The sequence below is a fragment of the Hyperolius riggenbachi genome, chromosome 2, assembly GCF_040937935.1.
Source record: "Hyperolius riggenbachi isolate aHypRig1 chromosome 2, aHypRig1.pri, whole genome shotgun sequence".
Classification (NCBI taxonomy): Eukaryota; Metazoa; Chordata; class Amphibia; order Anura; family Hyperoliidae; genus Hyperolius; species Hyperolius riggenbachi.
Window position 1 is genome coordinate 438,143,852 of NC_090647.1, and position 14,325 is coordinate 438,158,176.

At 43.2% G+C, this 14,325-nt stretch overlaps 1 protein-coding gene across 6 annotated transcripts in view; it reads right to left on the reverse strand.

Moving 5' to 3' along the window:
• CDKL5 (cyclin dependent kinase like 5) overlaps positions 1-14,325 on the reverse strand; it is a 494,542-nt gene that overhangs the window by 8,624 nt on the left and 471,593 nt on the right. For 4 of the 6 annotated variants that reach the window (XM_068269971.1, XM_068269970.1, XM_068269969.1 and 1 more), the window contains 2 exons: positions 5,809-5,905; positions 2,884-3,006 (listed from right to left, as the gene is read on the reverse strand). In XM_068269971.1, coding sequence (XP_068126072.1) covers positions 2,884-3,006; positions 5,809-5,905 — 220 coding nt within the window. The remainder of the gene's footprint in view (positions 1-2,883; positions 3,007-5,808; positions 5,906-14,325) is intronic. The other 2 variants (XM_068269974.1, XM_068269972.1) reach the window with 1 other exon arrangement.

Here is a 14,325-nt window from a genome sequence, read left to right on the forward strand (position 1 = left end):
GTGATTAGCAATAAGAAGTGACCCTCGTATGGAATAATAAGCTTGAGCATGATGATAATTGGCCTTCAGACCTGAATCTGGTTTGGAAGTGTATGGACTGGAACAAATATGATTATCTAATGTGAGTGGATGTTTAGATGCTCCAGCTCTTCAACATATTTAATATTGCAAAATAGGGCAGCAATAAAATCATCCTTATAAATAATAATGGCCGTTTCGGTTGTCATTTTATGCTAGCACCAACTTTTGGAGTTTTATTTGTGTCCTACTGGAAATCTTGTTTGTTGCTACAGGAATGGCAAAGACTTGGAATGTTGTATTCGAAAATTACTTTAATTGAATTATCAGTGCATGTGCACTGCACTCAGCCTTGTTTAATTGGCCTGTGTCGCTGTAAAAAAAAAAACAAAGAAAGAAAGAGAAGATATACAAACCTTGCTTACCACAGATCTCTTTGCCTGCGGCTGGCACCAATATTTTTGGTTCCCTGATAAACAACCATACAGGATCTCCTGGCCAGAAGAGGACAGAGTGTGTTCACAGACACACCCCTGCCGCATGTCATTGTCATCAGCACTGGGGCTCTTGATTGTGGAAGTGGCATTAAGGTATAATGTAAATAAAATGCTGCTAAAAGATGTTATTTTTCAGGTGAATCACATAATCAAATCACCACAATGTTGGCATAAATGGGATGCTTGATTTTGGTGCTGGGCATTCAACTATTACACAGCTGAAATGCCCAGCACAGAAGACACTGGAAGGTAAGTAGCAGGGTCATTAGTTAGGGTTAGGCATACAGTGGGAGGGTTTGGGTAAAGGATTGAGGGAGGTAAGTTTTTGATGCTAGGGTTGTCAGTTAGGCTTCAGGAAGAGAGTAATGCTGGGAGGAAGAAGGGTAGGTATTGGGGGTAAGTTAAAGGTGGAAGATTATGTGTACACTTTAGGAAACGTTTACAACTGAGGGAAAGGTATAAATGAGGTGTTAATGATGGTGGGGTAGGTTAAGGTTAGGCATCAAAAAGAAGCTAACCTAAGGTAAGGGAGTTTGGATTAGGCAATCGGGAAGGAGCCATCATTGATTTAGAGGTTAGAATAAGGCCTCTGGAAAATGCTGACTTTTGGGCCAAGAATGTTAGTTAGGGTTAGGCGATTATTGGAGAAACATTACCAAAATCACCTACAAATACAGCATTGACATCCTCAACACAGGAAATCTTAGTTTACCAATGCTCTGATTATTGGGTCATTGGGTCAAACCTCACACCAGGATCTCTTGTACCCGAAAAACAATGTATCCATTATAGCGGAAGGGATTCGTAGTAAGTCAGTGCACACTCTGCTGGCTGTAAAATACAGCTTTTTGTTTTAGGCAGTTGAAGTTGGCGTAAGCAGAGAGATCACATGGATTTTTCAGGTAAGGGTAACATATCTATTTTCTGCCTTTTTTATCACAGGGACACAGGCCAAATACTTAAGTATATTCCGTCTGATTTAGAAGTATACTTACAGTGAGTGAGATTTTTTTTGCAGGGTAGCTTGGTAGTAGTACTAAGTAGTACATGGAAGCAGATACTTCAGTGTTTCCTAAATCTGCCCAGGTGGACTGCGGTAATTAGTGTATCAGCAATGTGGAATAACAACCTATGTGCATATCCAAAAGCCGAGTGGAACTTGGGAACAGGTTTAGGATCTGATACTTTAACCAGAACAAAGCAACACTATGGAATTGAAACTCATGGTAAGAGCTTACCGCCCAAAAAACAAACAAAAACAAAACATAAAAACTGTTTAAAGGCAAGAAACTGCTTACGGTACCTTAATTGGCTGAAAGACAAGGAAGTAAATAACAACTCATTAAGTTTAATTAAATTCACTTGACAATGTGTTTCACCAATTATTACGGTAAGTAGTTTCTTGCCTTTTAAACTGTTTTTTAGATTTTTATTTTTTGTTGGATGTCTCCTCCCATGAGTTTCAGTTTCTAGCCCTCTCTCTTTCCCCAGTGGAGTGATATGCTTAGATCTCCTGTAATAACCTAATGTCATATGTATAGGACTGTGACCTGACTATTTATTTACTGAAGACTGGGGGACCCCTACCATACTGAACATGGCTGACCTCACCAATGCCTTTTATGGTGGTTGCCCTGCTTGCAACATGGTCTTGTCAGTTCCCCTCATTATTATGCAGGGCTTTAGAGTCTGTATTTTTTATCTGTTTTTAGAAGGTACCAGATTTTCCTAACAACAATGTGGGATAGCTTTGGAAACTCTAGCAGGTGAATATGCCATTCAGTTATAGTGGGGGGATCCTTCACCCTGGGTTAATGTGATTAAACAACTGAATGATATTTATTCAATATAGTTCAGAGAAGTACTGGGATGAGTATTTAACATGGGAACAAGCAATGTGTAAACTGCAGTAACCGACAGCCATCAATAGGAATTTACTATAGCTGCACTGCTATGTAAAATGTAATGGTGATGGTAGCCACAGGTTACTGCACTTTACTGCTCATTGCACAGCCACATTGCATAAGATGCATGACCAATGCATGGACAATGGATTTTATTATGCAGCATAATAGTGTTCCAGGAGTGGAAGTGACAATGTCGTATTGCTCTAATGTGACTGGTGGCACTGATGTAGAGCTGGGCTGCCAAATTGTGTCTAAGCCATAAAGGAGGTGGCAAAGCTCAAAGCTTTTCATTCATGACCACTGGTAGCTCCATCTGGCCTTGGAAAAGCTCAGTGAAATAGTTGCAATAACAAGTTATTGGAATCAGAAGGAAAGTCTCTTGACAGCCCATATCCATGCTGTTTCATGTGATGGGAGAGGTATTAATGTTTTATTGCTAGCTTATTTAAAGATAAGAATACCATTGGCAGATTCACTACAGGCAGCTTTTTCAAAGAAGAACTACGCTTTAAATTGTTCTTTGAGCTAAACAGTGGGAAGAGGCTTTTCTTGATGCTCGGTTTCTTAGACTCTGTGGATTCTGTCTGCAACATAAGATACAAATAAACTAATTGCACATATACAGTAGCAGTAGTGAAGCCTTGTATTGATCAGGATAAAATGAATGAATGAATGCCTTGCTTATGTTGACAGTCAAAATATACATACTCAAAGCTGAATATTAAAAGGACATCTGGGGGTTTATTCCCTGAGGGCTGGTGCACACCGAGCGTGTTTTTCAGCGTTTCTGCAGCCACTTGCGGCTGCGGATACGCTTGGTCAATGTATCTCAATGGGGTGGTTCACACCAGAGCGGGAGGCGGTTTGCTGAAACGCATACTCCCGGGGTGAGGCATTTTTTGGATTGAGGAGGCGTTTCTGCCTCCAATGTAAAGTATAGGAAAAACGCAAACCGCTCTGAAGAATGGCAGTTCAGAGCGGTTTTGCAGGCATTTTTGTTACAGAAGCTGTTCAGTAACAGCTTTACTGTAACAATATCTGAAATCTACTACACCAAAAACGCTCCAGAAAACTTCAAAATGCTAGCTGAAACGCTACAGAAAAAGAAGAAAAAGCGGTTTAAAATCTGCTAGCATTTTGCGTTTCTGCTAGCGGGATTTGGTGTGCACCGGGCCTCAAACCCAATATATTTAATTTATCCAGGCAGCGCACGTTTAGTTTACCAGGGAGACAATCTATTTTGTAATATACGCAACTTCTGCTATATATGTGCAACACTTTAGGGCCGATTTCCTCTATACCTGAATCGCAGCCATTTTTCACATGCGATTTCGGATGCAGAAATGCAGCCTATTGAAATCAATGGGCTGCATCCAAATTGCGTACGGATGATGCATTCTGCAGATTTTCGCAGACCAAATCCCTATGGCAGTGCATGGTTTTGCTATAGCGATTTGAATGCAGATTTCAGAAAAGGACTGGGCACCCCAGTGGAAATGCAGCCTAGTGTTCTGTTACACAAGCAATGTAGGTTTGGCATATATGATGACAGTTACACAAATTATGTAATGGGTTATGTCATTTGCATAAGCTCTAATGAACTTAAAGGGGCGCTATGGCGAAAAATTGTAAAATTTTAAATATGTGCAAACATAGACAAATAAGAAGTATATTTTTTCCACAGTAAAATGAGCCATAAATTACTTTTCTCCTATGTTGCTGTCATTTACAGTAGGTAGACAGAAGTGATTCTCAGCATGACCTTTATTCTTTATAAAGATATTCCCTAAAAAGGATTTAAACAATGATGCTGGCCAGCTTCCCTGCTCGCTACACTGTTTTTTGGCAGTTGGACGGAGCAACTGCCACTCACTAAGTGCTTTGGAAAATAAATAAATCCCTGAGAATCCCCTATGAAGAGATGGACAAGTCCAAAACCTGTTATTTCTGTCAGATTTCTACTACCTACTGTAAGGGACAGCAACATAGGAGAGAAGTAATTTATGGCTCATTTTACTCTGGAGAAAAAACATACTTCTTATTTGTATATGTTTGCACATATTTTAAATGTTACAGTTTTTCGCCATAGCGCCCTTTTAACTTGTGCTGCCTGCATTTGTTAACTTTAACAGGGTTGAGAGAATAATCCCCCTTACGCCTTGGTGAACACAGGGTTTTTGTAACTTTTTCAGTATCTTTGCACAAGGATATCTCATTCAGAAACTGGATGCGGAGGCAACATCCACATTATATTAAAAAAATGCTTTTTCAAAAATATTCTTTGCAGTGTGCTATTCTAGAGATCCTGAACTCTCTGAGGTGAGACAGGGCTCTGCTTGCAGTGTCCACACCGCCTCTTCTCCTCTCTTTCTTGTGATTATAGGCATGACCAGAGACAGCTGCTGCCTTTCACAGTCAGCAATTGTGTTATTCCATCTAGCAGTTGTAAACACATCATAGACTGTCAATCAGCATCATAAAATGAATGATGGATATCTAAACTGTGATGTTGCAAGGTAAAAATAAAGCCAAACCTCCAATTTAAAAAATAAATACATTCTGCAATAGGTGTTGTGTGAGTTGATCTGCCTATTGGATTGGGCAAACGGCCTGTCATCAGTCACCCGTCTAGTCATTTATCACGCCTTCACATGCCTAACTATAGACCAACAGAATATGTTTGGATTATTGAAGCAGTTCATTTCGGGGTCTGGTGGCGAGCGCCGGAACCGGGGCGCAGTCATAGCAGCGATGTTATGCTGTGCGCCCCGGGTAAGGTAATTTGGGGCTCTTGCGGCTAACAGACCCCACATCACACCTCTATCTGAGTTGCTACAATTCGGAGGGGGAATAGTATTTAACACCGCCGGGGAGTTTAGCGGCAGCAGGGAGAGCCGAATGACGGCTCTCCCTGCCCGGTTCCAGAGTGACACCCCTCCCCCCATTATTTCTGATGAGGATGAGAATACGGAGAAGAGAATAACAGGCGACTTCCCATTGTGGTCTTATTTCAGAGGATAGCATAGTAACTAGCCATGGAAAACCCAACTCAGACAACTGGAGGTCTGTGGTGGAAAGTCCAGAGAAGACGGAGTCCTAAGTCATGACATTCGATCCTATAACTAGTGTGGGATTACAGTGGCAAGAACTCTGTGTTATTATATGTGAAAAAGTATGATCTGTGCAAAAATCTATTCAAATGACTCGGGACCTTTCTTTTCCAGTTAGGGATTTAGTTTGTCACAACCATTGCAGAGCATTTTTGCACTTTTCATCCAACATCCAGAAATATAAAAGCATCAACAAGATAAATGTGGAACACAATGTGATGAACAGCAATATCAAAATACAAATCTACAGAAAGCAGCAAATATAAAAAGACTCACAGCTTGGGATTTCTTCTTCTTCTTTTTTATGACTCGGAAAAAACCTTGCTTTTCTTTGTCTTTTATTTGTTCTGAATGGCTTTTTTCTACTCCTTTCCTGCAAAAAGAAATCAATACCTAAAATTACCAAAATCTTTAAAGAAATATAAGTTCACAATTAGGATAGCAGGTCTTATTAGTATCTATTTATATGGTGTTGACATCTGCAGCGCATTACAGAGCACATATTCATGCCACCAAGTACCCCTTAAAAGTGCACAATCTAATCTCTACCACAGTCGCATTCTGATTTCCCAATCATAGTCTAAGGCCAGTTTTGGAAGAAACCAATTCACTTATTATGTCTTTGGACTGTGGGCGGAAAGCTGACTGTCCACAGGTAACCCACAATAAAAAAACAACAAACTCCATGCAGATACTGCTCTGGATGACATTGTTATCAGGGACTCTACAGCTGCATGGAAGAACGCTATTATCCACCTGCTGCTCCACGTTCGCTTTTATGGAAAATACCTTTGTCATTGTCGATAGTAAGATCAGTGTTAAGAATGATGGGTATTTCCAGGTACAGTCCGCTAACAGTTGAAATGTGGCTGATCTGCACATAAAATGTGAAATGGCGCACAGCATGCCACCATTACACACTTTTCATACTTCATTATAGGTCAGGCGTCCATAAGACACAACTAATGCTGTTCTGTTCAATCCACAAGAGTGAAGCTGGCTACAAAAGGCCAATTCTTTTCAAAAACGTCTTCTCAACATACAGTATACAGTAAGGACCCTTACACAGATCTAAACATGTGCCAGGTAAAAAGCAAGCTAAGCACTGTAGCAACCTGAACAAAGCTAGCTTTCTATTCACTGTGACATTCCTCTTCAGTAAACAATGAACTGGTAGTTATTGGGCGCCCTTTTCGGAGGGAGGCATCAACCTGACTTCCAGGCAACAAACCTGATAATATGAAGTACGCACTTCATAGAATGACCAAATGTATTGTGCTGTCTGCCAGTCATACTCAGCTCCGCTAATAGGAATAGTTCTAGATTATACATTGAGCCAATAATTATCATGGTTCTGCACAGCATAAAAACATCCTTGCTACCAATTTGGACCATATGCTTCAATATGAAAAGACTTGGTTGCCCTGAATTAATCATTCAAACAACGTAAGTTTGTGAAATATGCTACTATATGAATACAAGAAGTGCTTATAGTTTAGTATCTGAACCTCTTATATTCTTAAATAACTCCTCACTATGGACAACGTGTTCCTTTTTTTTTTTTTTGCTATTTTTTCTTTTTGATTTGTATGTATAACATTTAAAGGCTCACCAGATATAGCCTTGATACGCCATAACACATCTATCCTCTGCATGGTAACGCTTGGTGTGCATGGTATGTTTTTTTTTTCTGTAATAATGACTGATCTTTAATAAAAAAACAATGTTACATTCTATTTCCAGTTTACATTGTATTGCACATGTATTTCCATTATTGGCCACTAGATGTCTCTACAGTCAAGCCATCCCTATAGAATGCCTTTCCTCTTCTGCATACTCCAAAATAGCAGGAGCAGTTGCTGTCCCTGGGTGATGTTCTACTTCCTCCTTTTCATTTGCTAAGGTTTGATAATTCACATACACTGCCTGCCTGAACAAAATTTGAGAAAACCCAATCATGTAATATATCTACATACAGTAAGATGTATGAGTGTATTTTTGCTATTTGTTTATGATAAGCCAAACCTATAAACCAGGAACAACTGTAGCAGCCGTTACACAAGCATAAGGCCCGGTTCACACTGCACGGATGAAAAGCTGATCCATATGAAAACGGATCAGTTGAACTGATCAATTTTTAAAAGGCTACAGTTTTCCATCTGTGACTCTCCGTGCCGTTAGCGTGTGGTCAACGTGACAGACGCGTCAATCCTGAACAATCGCTGCAGACCCAAACTTGTGGTCCGTTTGGCGGAACAGGCTGAATGGATCGGTTACAATGGAGCAATTGATTAACATAGGATCCGTTCACTTTTGTTAGGGTCCGTTCCAGTCTGCTAAACAGACCAATTTTTACTCCAATGTGAACCTGCCGTAGACACAAAGGAACCGACTACATAGCACTTGCTGAGCAATTAGCACAACCCACATTACCTAGGTAACATATGTGATGGTACTTATGTAGCGTAAGTTACCCTAGCAACACTCATGTTACCTAGGTTGCACAAAAGGGTAAAACCATTAGGTGCTCCCTGGTCATTTAACTTTATTTAGTGAATATGGCCCAGGGGGTTGATTCAGAAAGCTTACTTATTTTTCACCTTAACTTTAAGGAGAGATAATTCATGAGATAAACAGATAAGATGAGATAAATCATGAGTTAAGTCAAATAAAGAGAGAAAAACAAACATGAGTTAAAGGACAGCCGAGGTGAAAATACAATACAATAACATTTCTATAGCGCTTTTCTCCCATAGGACTCAAAGCGCTTAGGCCCTCTCAGATTCAGTAATTGGTAGTAGGATGAAGTATTCACACAACAAAAGTTATATTTCTGCAAATGCTAAACTGAACAGGTGGGTTTTCAGTCTGGATTTAAACACGTCCAAGGATGGAGCTGTCCTGATCTGTTGAGGTAAGGAGTTCCAAAACGTAGGGGCAGCATGACAGAAGGCTCTGGGACCAAAAGTTTCCAAGTGGACTCTGGGTATGACTAGATTCTTAGAACCTGTGAATCTGAGAATGCAGGGATTGCTACGCAGCTGCAACATAAACTGATGAGAAAAACAATTGTATCCAGCCTCCTTTTTCTAAAAATGACTTTTTAGATATCTCACAGTTTTATTTTATATTTAACCACTTCACCACTGAGGGGGTTTACCCCCTGACCACCAGAGCAATTTTCACCTTTCAGCGCTCCTTCCATTCATTCGTCTATAACTTTATCATTACTTATCACAATTAAACGATCTATATCTTGTTTTTTTCCACCACCAATTAGGCTTTCTTTAGGTGGGACATTATGCCAATAATTATTTTATTCTAAATGTGTTTTAATGGGAAAATAGGAAAAATGTGGGAAAAAAATTAATTATTTTTCAGTTTTCGGCCATTATAGTTTTTAAATAATGCATGCTACTGTAATTAAAACCCATGACATGTATTTGCCCTTTTGTCCCGGTTATAAAACCATTTAAATTATGTCTCCATCACAATGTTTGGCGCCAATATTTTATTTAGAAATAAAGGTGCATTTTTTTCAGTTTTGCGTCCATCCCTAATTACAAGCCCATAGTTTATAAAGTAACAGTGTTGTACCCTCCTGACATAAATATTTAAAAAGTTCAGTCCCTAAGGTAACTATTTATGTATTTTTTTTATTGTACATTTTTTATTTTTTATTTTTATTACAAAAAAAAAATTGGGAGTGTGGGAGGTAATGAGTTAATTTTTTGTGTAAATAATTTATTTGTATGTGAAAAATGTGTAGGGTGTAGTTTTACTATTTGGCCACAAGATGGCCACAGTAACTTTTTGCTTTAATGCGACCTCCAAGCGTCCTTCCGGAAGCTTGGAGGAAGTACTTGGAGGCTGGGTAAGTTTGTATCGTTTCACAATGATCGCGCTGCCCATCGGAGAGCAGCGGATAATTGCGGGGCTAAGATCAACGAACGGGAATGGATTTTCCCGTTCATTGATCTCCGGGCGAGCGGGCGGCGGCGTGTTTACTAGCGGCGGGCGGCGTGTTTACGAGTGGGAGCGCGGGCAGCGGCGGGAGTGCGCAAAGTACGGATTTCTCCGTCCCTGGGGGTTAAAGGATGGAAAAAGGGACGGAGAAATCCGTACGGGCGGGGGTAAAGTGGTTAAATCTAGTTTTTTTAAATGTTTTTACTGTTTAATTGTCTCTGCTCAATGACACCTTCATTAATGTATGCTAGAGCTCAAATCTATGAATTACTAACCCTTTTTATCTCTTTCTTGCTCTTAGAAGCCATTTACTGACAGGAAAGTGTTTTATGGCTGCACTTAGTAATCAGTGAGGTTATGCTGTAGTCTGACCCAGTCCAACCCGGACAGAAACTGTCACTTGCATACCTGATTTTTAACTCTTTCAGGCAGAGAAAGAAGAAAAGGAACACTAGTTATTTGGCCGTGTGCTTGGCACTATATATACACATGTATCTCATTGTGTCGCCTCGGTTGTCCTTTAAGTCAGTTAAGGAGAGATAAATCATGAGTTAAGTAATTTAAAGAGAGATAAATTGTGAGTTAATAAGTAAGGTGTGATGATTCAACAGAAAAGCTTTGTGAATTAGCCCCAGTATTTTATTATTATTATTATTATTTAGTATTTATATAGCTCTGACATATTACGCAGCGCTGTACAGTGTATATATATATATATCTTGTCACTAACTGTCCCTCAAAGGAGCTCACAATCTAATCCCTACCATTGCCATATGTCTATATTATGTAGTGTAAGTACTGTAGTCTAGGGCCAATTTTAGGCCCGGTTCACATTAGCGGTTGCTATCCGGAATCGCCGTGCCGAAGCCGGACCGCATGCGGACCGGAGGAAACGGACGCACGGCATAGCAATGAAAGTCTATGCGACCGTTCACATGCGTCCGTTTCGTCCGGACCGGAGCCGGACCGGATCCGGCGTCCGTTCCAACATGCGCTATTTTTTGGTCCGGCTGGTCCGGCTGACGTATCCGGACCGGAGCCGGAATGTTGCATCCGGCCAATGGAAACCAATGAGAACCGGAGAACGCACAACACACTGGCTATAAAAACCGGATGTTATACCACACTTCCTATGCTGACTCTATGGTATAGTGGCAATTTTGGATGGGGACCACATGGCACCAGCGTTCACAGAGTGGAGCAGCAGTGACTTCATGCTGGAGCTCTTTGGCAGCAACATGTCTGACGATATGTCTGATAACGAGGGGGTGAGGCCCTACACATCAGAAGACCTCATCCTACAGGTGCAGCAGGTACCAGCCCTGTGGGACAAGGGGGATGCGGACCACAGCAACATCAAAAAATGCAGAGGCCTGTGGAAAAAAATTGCCAAGCTGTATGTGGAGGACTTTGAGCACTTGAGCAAGAGACAGCAAGGCACAGAGGGTATGTTGACTAGAACTTTTTTGGGGGGGCTTGTGGTTAGCTTGTGATGTATTCCACTTTTGCTATGGATTTGTGTCACCCACGTGTTGCCCACCCACCTGTACCCCACCTGTGATGTATCCCACCCACCTGTGATGTATCCCACCCACCTGTACCCCACCTGTGATGTATCCCACCCACCTGTGATGTATCCCACCCACCTGTACCCCACCTGTGATGTATCCCACCCACCTGTGATGTATCCCACCCACCTGTGATGTATCCCACCCACCTGTACCCCACCTGTGATGTATCCCACCCACCTGTGATGTATCCCACCCACCTGTACCCCACCTGTGATGTATCCCACCCACCTGTGATGTATCCCACCCACCTGTACCCCACCTGTGATGTATCCCACCCACCTGTACCCCACCTGTGATGTATCCCACCCACCTGTGATGTATCCCACCCACCTGTACCCCACCTGTGATGTATCCCACCCACCTGTGATGTATCCCACCCACCTGTACCCCACCTGTGATGTATCCCACCCACCTGTGATGTATCCCACCCACCTGTGATGTATCCCACCCACCTGTACCCCACCTGTGATGTATCCCACCCACCTGTGATGTATCCCACCCACCTGTGATGTATCCCACCCACCTGTACCCCACCTGTGATGTATCCCACCCACCTGTGATGTATCCCACCCACCTGTACCCCACCTGTGATGTATCCCACCCACCTGTGATGTATCCCACCCACCTGTACCCCACCTGTGATGTATCCCACCCACCTGTGATGTATCCCACCCACCTGTACCCCACCTGTGATGTATCCCACCCACCTGTGATGTATCCCACCCACCTGTACCCCACCTGTGATGTATCCCACCCACCTGTGATGTCTCCCACCCACCTGCGATGTACCCCACCTGTGCACATAAAACATACACAATGACCAATTATTAAACATCAATTTATTGTAAAAAATTAAGACATTTAAAATCACTTAAAAACTTGAAACTCCAAAATAAACACATTTCAACAAAACATATTAAAAACCAAACATTCACCCTCGTCCTGGTGGTGTGGTAAAATAAAGTCTCAGTTGGTCCCTGTTCCGCAGTGACACTACCCTTGGCCTGGTTGCATACCTCCGCAGGGGCATTAGTGGAAGCACATTCGGGGGTTCCGGAGTCTCTCTTTTCTCCTGCCGCACAAAGTTGTGGAGGATGCATGCTGCCTTCACCACGACAACTGCGTTGCCCGGTTTCAGCAGCATGGGCGTGTGGAACACCCTCCACTTTGACACCAGGATCCCAAATGTGCACTCCACCATTCTCCTTGCACGGCTCAACCGAGCATTGAAGTGTAGCTGGCTGGCATCAAGTCCCCTGTCTGGGTACGGACGCATTACATGGTCGGACAGGGCGAAGTCCTCGTCCCCCACAAACACATAGGGGTAGGCCGGTGCCCTTGTCCCAGGCCAGGGTCTGTCACGGGGGAGACGCAGTCTGCCTTCCTCCATCAGCCGGCAAAGGGTCGTACGCTGGAAAATTCCAGAGTCATTGGAACTACCGTACGACCCCACGTCCACGTACACAAACTTGTAGTCCGCATCTGCCACTGCCATTAGAACAATGCTAAAGTATTTTTTATAGTTGAAATAATGGCTGCCACTCCCCACGGGTTTCTGAAGCCGGATGTGTTTCCCATCCAGTGCGCCAACACAATTAGGAAACTTGCACTCGGTCCAGAAGCCCTGGGCGATCTCCTCCCATTTCGTGGTGTCTGGCACAGGCATGTATCTGGCCCTCAGTCGCGTCCAAAGGATCCTCGAAGTCCTCACGACGATGCCTGCCACCGTGCTCTTCCCAATACGAAATGTGACATGTAGCGATGTATATGTTTGTCCAGTTGCGATGTACCTACAAGAGAAATAATCGAAATCAATTTTTCATGTCGTTACAGGAGAAAGGTTCAAGACAAGGTGGCGCAATATACGTGATGCATACGTGAAATGGCTACGGAAGAAAAAACTTGCCGAACGAAGTGGCAGTGGCGGGGGAAAGCGACAAAAAGACTACCAATTTGCCAAGCAATTGTCTTTCATCAATGCAAGCCTGGAACCTAGACTGTAAGTACCACTACTGTGGGCAGGAACTGAGAGCTCATTTTAGCAGACAACTACCATGACTTCGGCCATGTATTGCTATAAACTGGCCTCAATTCCCATGGCTAGCGAACTTTTCTCACAAGCTTTATCAAATGTTTGGTAGAAACGGTTGATAAAGTGTTTGCTAGTGTTTGCTAGCTCTGTGAATTGACGCCACATGCTGTTTGGCACACCAATAAATATTGTTTTTATCTACAGGACTGAAGACAATTTGGAGCAAGAGGAACCGACCCAGGAGGCACGGTTCAGCAGTGAGGAGAGCTTGGTGGATGATGACGTCGCCGATGTAACCTATTTCCCCGAGGAGAGGAGTAGGAGGAGGGAGTCCTTAGCTATCCCAGCTCTCTCCTTTGATGATGACTTGGTAGAAGAGAGCTTGGATATTGAGGTTGCAGGACCGAGTGTGGAAGAAGCTGCACCTCCACAATCGACCGCTATGGAAGCTCCAGGGGAACAAGAACAAAGTGAGGAGCACCAAGAGACTGCAGCACAACCAGCGCGCAGGGCAACCCCGACACAGGCCAGAGGACGGGAAGATGCTGCCACACCACCAGTGAGGACCACCCCACCAGTGAGGCGTCGAGGTACCCTCCCCCCAACAAGGAGAGAGACAGAGTCCGAGATGTCCGGGGCTGTCTCCGGACTTCTCGGGATTCTTCAGAGCCACCAAACTCTTATAACCCGGCAGTTGCAAGATGAGGACAGGGGCCATATCATGGAGCAGTACAAGTCCCACATCACTTCACTGCAATGTGAGCTCGACGCTGTACATGGGCACTACAGGGACGAGCTTAAAATGATGCATGAGATGCACAGAGGAGAAATCGACCAACTGCGTGCGCAGCATCATCAGTCGGTGGGCCAGCTGCAGAACATGATGCAGCAAATGCATCAACAAAGCAAGGAACTACTGAAATTGCAGGCATACCCGTGTTTTCACACTGTGATGTCTCTAATACCATATTTGGAAAAGGTGCCTTCCCAAAACATGATGGCGTGCCATTCCACTTTGCTGGAGGTGATCAAACAACACATGGACACGCCATTATTGCAACCACCAATTTTTAGACCCCCACAACCAACAGCGGTGCCCACCTGGCAATCATCACAGATGTACACCGGCTACAGAGGCAGTCAATATGGGCCACCGCTGTCAGGGTCCAGCTCATCCACGACCAGCACCCAAGAGAGTCCAGATTTCCAGGCAGCAACTCCCAC